Source organism: Tubulanus polymorphus, chromosome 7, assembly GCF_964204645.1.
Source record: "Tubulanus polymorphus chromosome 7, tnTubPoly1.2, whole genome shotgun sequence".
NCBI lineage: Eukaryota > Metazoa > Nemertea > Palaeonemertea > Tubulaniformes > Tubulanidae > Tubulanus > Tubulanus polymorphus.
In genome coordinates, this window is record NC_134031.1 from 17919177 (window position 1) to 17925809 (window position 6633).

Sequence of the window (6633 nt, forward strand, 5' to 3'; positions counted from 1 at the left end):
AAGCCGCGGAATGGACCATATCGCTTACTCGGAGTGTATTGGCAACAGGTAGTTATGACTTGCCGCGTAAGATGTCGCTTAATCTGAAATACAAGTATCAAGTCTTTGCTCGAATCATAAGTCAGATAAAACAAAAATCAACCCCGATATACCGCCCTCCCATATACCGCCAACCGCGAGGTTTTCTCGAAGTACATCTCTAGTAAAACACCCCGATATACCGCCATACTCTCTATACCACCAAAATCGTTCTGCACCGATGCGGGTGGTATATCGGGGGTTGACTGAATGTATCTACTTTTCAAAAGGGGCAAACGTTTTTGAGACTCTGATGATTTGACGCGTCTCTCCTGTCGCTCTATATAGTATACGGCTGCGAAATCTGGGGAAATGAACATCGTCATATTGCTATCGATCTCGATTGTTTATTGTTATCATGAAAGCCACCAAATATTCCCATAACCTGCAAGTACCTTTTCTCTTTTTTGACATGTTTGATTGTTTACTTACCAAATATCACAAAACCATTGTTTTAATGAACATTAATTAATTTCTAGATATTTCATTGTTAAAAAACCTCATATTCATTTACAACTTGACCAAACCCTTGACTGCCACAGTTGCATTTCTAGTTTACCTTCGTATTACTATACGAGAATATGTATGAATTATTTACAAAGGATCTATTGTGATTTTAGTTCGGTGAAAATCCAACAGAGGGGGTAAAGCATCTAAATGCCCTTTAAACCCCGGAAAAAATTACAAAAAACTCCCGAAATGAAAGTAAACGTTGTCTTAAATACATTTATGAATTCAAAACATATTCAAATTACTCCTAAGTTAGTTAATTAGGCAACGTCATTGTTTGTCAGGTCGTTATTGAACTTATTTAGAAACGACTGTGTTTTCTGGCGGAGTCTCTGGCGGAATTCCTTCGATTCAAAGTATACGGTACGGTCGTTTCTAAATAAGGTCATTAACGTTAGACAAATATACACATCGCCTATTTAACTAATCTTTAAGCAATTTGAATATGTTTTGACCTCACAGATATCTAAGACAATGTTTATCTTTATTCTACGAGAGTACCCAGCCCTATCTTCCTTTGTTATTTCGGATTTATATAGCTCGGATAGCTAGGGCGAATCCTCCTAGGGGCTCTAAATTTGAAGAATTTTTCACATCCCAAAGGATGTCCAAATCTTGATGTCCAAAAAAGGAAAACTAGTTGCCTTGCTGCGTGAAATGCACCAATTTATTTCTTTGTTGACAAAATGAAAAAGAACGCTAAGAAGATTTGATGGAGTTGTGGAAGTCTCACACGTCCCTCTAGGATCTTCTTCATTTTGTTCTAGTCGAGTGTCGTGCATCTTATTGCTAACTTCTTTTATTCTGAGCGAGTCGTTAAAATGGAGTTCCACTGTACTAGGCACACACGTCAGTAAAAAGTCACTAAAATTATCGTGAATGTTTTAAGTAGACATTTTATTTACATAAAATACACTGATGTACAAAAAGCCAGGTAAAACATCTTTCGGGCATTCGTTATTTTGCAGTCTCATTACAAAGTGTGACAATGGTAAAGAACAAAGAATACTATAGCATACATGTATTATATATATATACTACAAATGATCACATATTTATCAAAGATCTTAAATAACATTTCAGATCTTTCGCCGCCCACTACGATATTAATTAAAGACTGGTATATTCTCATAAACCGAGATCTACGCAGTTGAAATTAGAGTATGACGATGCAGAAAGTCCGTGTGGACTCATCATAAAAGTGTAAGCTTACACTTCTATGGAATCATGTAACTATAAAAACTATATTTCGCAATGATGCACTGAAACCTTTGATTACATTGTTTATTTCGCTTCTTTGATTTTGTTCGAAACCGAAAAATGCGAATTTCTAAGAAGCGTTACCTACACGAAAATCCTAAACTTTGAACAACAACACAACTGCTTCTAAAAGCTGGTCTACATCTCATGTGAAGTTAAGTTATAAGACGCCTAAGCCATCGTAACTACTCATAACTAGTGAAATAATTTGAGTCCTTGCGGAGCCTGCAGAGCCAAGCTTCCGTGAACGTCAATGTGAGGTTTCTCTATAATAGCACCATCATGTTCAGCTGTCTTTACCGTAACGTGGCAATGACATGAATGACTAGTCTAAACGCTGCAAAGGTGCACCTTTCACGGCGGAGGAATGACCAATTTTCCAATACATATACTAATAGTCCTACTACCCATTGAAAGGATACACTTTTTTACGTTCCCACACCAATCAACTACAAAATACGCATTTAGAGATTCCTGGATTTAATGTACATGTAAATTCTCTGATATTTTGTATATTCTGGTAAACATGACATGCATAACCATGTAATGATAATACAGCGTCGGAAACTATAACGAAAGTACTATAGCACAGTAGCATATAACAAGTTTCTAATCGAAATCAGTCAGGAAAAGCAGCTCGCCTTCAAATTAAACTCTCGAAAACAATAACAGCAGAATTGTTCAGTATTTCTGATTCATACGATCAAGCTACGAAGTGAGCTTTGATGTTTCAGCGACGAATTATCATTATCTCGCAGGTTATCGATTCGTTGTTGTAACAATGTCTTCCACGTGTGTTTCTGTTCGACCGATGGAGCCTCCAGGACAATAGATTGATAGCTGATCCCCGTCAGGCGACAAATGAGCTGGAATTCGTTGACTGAAAATAACAACAGAAAGAACATTATCGAAGATGAATTAACGAAACGTTGAAGATGATTTCAGACTCAAATGGATAGCACTGGAATGCATGCAGATAGATGGCAACGAAGTTCCAAGCCAGCGTCAGGGATATTTCTGACATTCTCAAGTATTTTAAAGAAAATAATATAGATAGCTGCCAAATGGTTTGTGATGAAGCATCTCTTAACGTATGTAGGCCCGTAACGTGAAGGGGCGTGATTATTTTTACGGGCAGTTCGTTTTCATTAAACTGCGGACCGTTTTGAGACGTGCCAGTTAAACGGCCCCCGGGCCCAGTTCCATAGTCGAGACATAGTCCGCAAGTGGTCTTAAAACTGGTCTTTATGTTGTTGATTGGCTTTAGAACTAAGTTGGTCTATGACTTCTCTTAGTCCAAGCCATAACTTCAAAAAATGACCTTTTTCGGATTTTGGTCGTAACCTCCTCGACCCCCGCCCCATGAGGGTCTAGTATGAAGATGAGCAAGCTCAAAATGCAGAAAAAGGTCCCGGGATATTTTCTTTAAGAAATAGATAATTACCATTCGAACGGTCGTAATCTTGATGGACGAGATCGTGAATGTATATAGGATCTTCTATGACTACTGTAACGTTTTCTTGCTTATCCGTAATCAGTATGATATCGGAGAATAACATTACCCACGTCTGAAACATGAATCAGTGAACATGCAGTTATGAAATTGATATTGAATACACGAGTACGCCTGTTAATGAACATTGAATGAAGTCAATTAATGACGTACATTAGTTAAATAGTAGTTAAACCATGTAGGCCTTACTACGCATGATGTGCGTTTGAATATTGCTCGGATATTTTGATTATTGAACAATCTATTTTAGAGGTATTTCCGTCGATGCATGCCTAGCAGCCCCCACACTGATAATATACACACATCAGGTGTAATAACCGTACAGAATTTTGCTACCGATAAATCGACTGCTCGAAGAAACAAAAGATTTATTAAGTGCCAGAGACAGATTCATTCATTATACCAAGTTCTGTAGTATACGGCGTCGAAAACCACTACGAACTGAGGCTGACAAAGTGATAGAATAGCTTAGAGGAATGTAGCGTACCTGTCGTGTTTTTTGTATGGTCGTCACTTGATTGAGTTTTCCAGCGTAGATTAGATGTCTGTTCGGCACACATAGTGGAATTTCTTTTACATGCTTGGCGAAGATCGTCTTATTTCGCAGCTGAACCATTTCAGAATCGCCCGAAGAGACGGTGCTGAGCGACGACGAAGTTGTAGACCTTGAAACCATAGTCGAGTGACTCGATGGAGGACTGTACTGGATCGTATGCGGTCTGTAACTGTTTGCCGAATTACAGCAACGATGAAGTTCTGCAAGAATGAATTTTTGAGCAAAATATAGAAACACGTGATGTTTGGACACTCGTTTTAATTTCACGCAGCATCTTTGTCCGAAGATTTCTTACCCAGAACAACCTCTTCCAAGAAAGGATAATCGTGGTGGTCGGTGGCGGTATAAACTTGAATTGACTGCAAATGTATGAGGACCTGCCAAATATGTTGATAAGGCTTGCATATGAAGTCTTCAATTCCTAAGACTATTGATGGATCTGTTTGTATGGCTTCTTCCAGGAATTTACGGAATTCTACCTTCGCCACGAGGCTGTATAGCGCGGTTTTAGCTTTGTCGAGATGAGCGCAATAGATTCCATACATTTCACACATGAGTTGAAGCTAAAAAGAATTGATACAGAAGGTGAAACGTTTTTTTGAAAAATTGATCAAAATAAACACGGTCTCATTTACCGCTGATGAATTAATGACGCATTACGTGCATTAATTCAGGCGGTATCAGGACTATTGCCCCCCCCGGACAATTGCCCCCCAAATTCATTCTTTTTAATCTTAAAGTAACACAGATATTTACTTCAAATTAATTAGACAAAGTGAACTAATTCTAGCTAATTACTCTAGGACTGCTTTAAAGTTTTTGATTGGCTAAAGTAACACTAAAACTAATTCCAATAAATTATAACAAGTTTAACTAATGCGCTAATAAGTGGAATAAGTGGACTTATTAACTTTCCTTTAATGTGGTAAGTGAAAGAATTATAATTACACAAGGACTGATTTAAAGTTTTTGATCTGCACACAACATCAGTAATTCTATATCTCATAAATCTATATTCAATAATATACAAATGAATTTCTAAGTAAAGTATCCAGGTGGTGTTAATCCAAATCAAAAAGGATTTTATTCGGGTGGGGAGGGGGGGGCAATTGTCCAGGGACAATCGTCCGGGGGGGGGCAATTGTCCTAGAATCAATTCAGGCGCGTGTCAAAAATGGAAATACGAATTCATACGGAAAATTTCCCGCAAGCGTTCGTAGCCTGACCTTGGGGAAAATTTGTTAGAAGTGTATAAATGTTGACAGTAAGATTTACAACCGGCGTTCGGTTTATGCCCGTTTATCAATACTGCAATAGGTATCAACAGCAATGTTGATCTCTCCCGAGTTGAAAAGTGAGATTCAACATGACAGATGGCCTGTGTACATGACATTAATGGATGTCGTTGTCGCCGCGGAAAAAAACTACCCACGGGATTTTACGTAAGATAAAGTCTCGCCGCATCCTTATACATACCTTAGCCATATAAATAAACCCGACTGCATCAATGAAACCTTCTCCTTGACGATCTGTGTCAATATACGGCAAGCTGTTCAATTTCAGCTGTCGCACGTAGTACTCGGATATGGTGAGTAACTGCAAAAAAACAAGAAGAGGGGTCAAGAAAGTTAAACAACGCGCGCATATATCAAAATACAATAGATTCATAAATCGACAAAGATTGTTTGATCTTTTTAATTAATATCTCGCCGTTCGTTCACGATGAATCATGCGTCAATGAGAGATGGTTCTGGTTTCCGCCATAAAAACGTCACGTTTTATATGAAAGTCTCTTACGAACAGCAGACACGCGTTGTTAAACCCGGTTAAGACTTTCCGAACACTTGATTAAGCACCATACATATTTATGACCTAAATCCCGGTGATACTTTCGCCTTTCCCTTATACACGCAAAACCGTTATGTAAGCAAGGTACCAGCGGATAATTTATCGTTGGGATGAGATTAAGCCTAATAGCCCATTTGTGATGTCTTTTGTTCAGCGATGACATTTATTTCAATTTCAAATGTTATTTCACATTCCGCAAGTTTAATGCATACATAGCCGACTTCGTAATGACGCGCTATGTGATACGGAGTTTGTCCTGATAAAATGCTGAACTCAGGTGAAAATGTGTCCTCTAATTTGTCAGCTTATCTGAGATGAGAGAGATGGAATCAATTTGATGATCAATAATTTGCTCACCTTTTCAACGTTTTGGAACAGCGACGCGTACTCGCTGCTCGAGATAATGGCGCCTTTTTTCAAAGGACGACAATATCGCTGTATGGCTATCTGCATGTTTTTAACGTACGTTTCCTCGAAGTCTAACAGTCGGCTAATGGCTTGCTGACGGAAAACGTCACGGTCATGTAGTTCCTACAATGATGACAAAATTAAGGGTCATTAGTCGAATGTCATGCGTTTCGAATATCAGGGCTTGGCTTTTGTTATCCATCTTCATGACAACATCAACCCGTATCATCTAGTTTTACATTCTCAGATATCAGAAGAGTTTAATACAATCTTTCAAATTATTCTTCGAGCAATTGTTTTTCGAGGACTAAAGATGTAACGAATGAGAAGTGATTATCGACTCTTACTTGGTAAGCGATAGAAAGTATTCTTACTTGGTAAGCGATAGAAAGCGGTGGTGTAGTTGTGCGCACTCCTTGGCCCCGTGGACGCGGATTGGCTCCGCAATTGTTGATATTTT

The 6633-nt window shown here is 38.5% G+C and overlaps 1 protein-coding gene across 1 annotated transcript; it reads right to left on the bottom strand.

Annotated features, from left to right (window-relative positions):
• Positions 1-2543: 2543 nt before the first annotated feature.
• Positions 2544-6402, bottom strand: LOC141909235 (neuroepithelial cell-transforming gene 1 protein-like). The gene is made up of 7 exons (XM_074799624.1): positions 6394-6402; positions 6123-6296; positions 5394-5513; positions 4213-4480; positions 3849-4117; positions 3293-3416; positions 2544-2728 (listed from the first exon to the last, which is right to left on the bottom strand). The coding sequence occupies exons 1-7, from the start codon at positions 6400-6402 to the stop codon at positions 2544-2546; spliced, it is 1149 nt and encodes a 382-aa protein (XP_074655725.1).
• Positions 6403-6633: the final 231 nt, after the last annotated feature.

Bases quoted from the DNA above. Each gene is read 5' to 3' on its own strand.
- LOC141909235 (XM_074799624.1), bottom strand. The intron at 5,514-6,122 runs GTGAGCAAATTA...GTTTTTTTGCAG, and splicing joins TGTTCCAAAACGTTGAAAAG to TTACTCACCATATCCGAGTA. The intron at 3,417-3,848 runs GTACGCTACATT...TTCATGTTTCAG, and splicing joins CCATACAAAAAACACGACAG to ACGTGGGTAATGTTATTCTC.